Source organism: Octopus bimaculoides, chromosome 10 (genome assembly GCF_001194135.2).
Source record: "Octopus bimaculoides isolate UCB-OBI-ISO-001 chromosome 10, ASM119413v2, whole genome shotgun sequence".
NCBI classification, from domain to species: Eukaryota; Metazoa; Mollusca; class Cephalopoda; order Octopoda; family Octopodidae; genus Octopus; species Octopus bimaculoides.
In genome coordinates, this window is record NC_068990.1 from 19590573 (window position 1) to 19591883 (window position 1311).

The 1311-nt window shown below is 33.9% G+C and overlaps 1 protein-coding gene across 5 annotated transcripts in view; it reads left to right on the forward strand.

Annotated features, from left to right (window-relative positions):
* LOC106876210 (cys-loop ligand-gated ion channel-like) overlaps window positions 1-1311 on the forward strand; it is a 526199-nt gene that overhangs the window by 286766 nt on the left and 238122 nt on the right. For 4 of the 5 annotated variants that reach the window (XM_052971068.1, XM_052971070.1, XM_052971071.1 and 1 more), the window contains exon 3: window positions 642-848. In XM_052971068.1, coding sequence (XP_052827028.1) covers window positions 642-848 — 207 coding nt within the window. The remainder of the gene's footprint in view (window positions 1-641; window positions 849-1311) is intronic. The other variant, XM_052971069.1, reaches the window with a different exon arrangement.

A 1311-nucleotide genomic window follows, 5' to 3' on the forward strand; every position in this document is an offset into this window, starting at 1 on the left:
TATATATATATATATATATATATATATATATATATATATATATATATCTGTGTGTGTGTGTGTGTGTCTGTGTGGGTACATATATGTGTCTGTGTGTGTACAGAGAGAGGAGCGAGCGAGAGAAAGACGAAGAGGGGGAGACACAGATTGAGAGTTAAATTCGTATATATCTCTTTGCAAATATCTGTATACAGTGTCAGTCTATTCACACACACACACACACACACACACACACACACACATATATATATACATATATATATATATATGTGTATATGTATGTATATGTATGTATATATATGTGCATACATATGTCTGCGTGTATGTGTACATACATACACACACATACACTCACATAAACACACATATGCATATATACCTCCCCGAATACATATATCTAAGCATACATGTTTATGGCATGTATATATAGCTTTACGTGTCTGTTAATATATATTTGTATACGTGTGTTTCTGTGCTTGTGTAATGCAGTGTACAACCAAATAGAATGGAAACTAATACAGAATTAGTCATACTAAAATACGAACCATTCCGATTTATTTTCATTTGTTTTCTCAGCGTCTTTATTTATAACATTTTGTTTACTGATCTGATATCTTTCTTTTCTCTCTTTCTCTTTTTATACTTTACAGGCACTGGAAGGTATTGATATTAAGAAATACTGGAGTCCAAAACTTTACATTGAAAACACACTAGGTGATCCAAAAGAAAATATACGGCACAGAGTGAACTTCAATGATAAAGGTGAAGCTTACATCGTTGAGAAACGGGTGATTAAAGGAACTTTCATGGAGAACTTGGAGTTGAATGATTTCCCATTTGATGTCCAAGTAAGCAACACGAATTTATCTTTTGCCATTTGCTTCTGTCTTGTTTTTCCGCTACGACTTCCTTCCTGCAATTTTCCGATTTATATTTCTCGAAGTTATTTATCTTGTTGTTATAAACGTGTACACTATTCAGTTCGTACTGAACTAAAAAGTGAGAAAAATAATATCATTTTAATGCTAGAGATATTTGTTTATCAGACATACTTATATATTGCTATGATCATCCTTATTGATCGAAAAGAAAGTTGCGTTGTTACAAACAGAATGAAAGGCGCAACATGTACAGTCTTCTATCGTGATTGTCTATAAGTGTCTTGTCGGCGATTTTAGAAGGTGTTCCACTGCTCGCTATGCGCAGATCTAATTTCAGCTCATTGTCTGACTGACGGAAGACTACGTTTGTCAATGTATGTATGTGTGTGTGTGTGTGTGTGTGTGTGTGTGTGTGTGTGTGTGTGTGTGT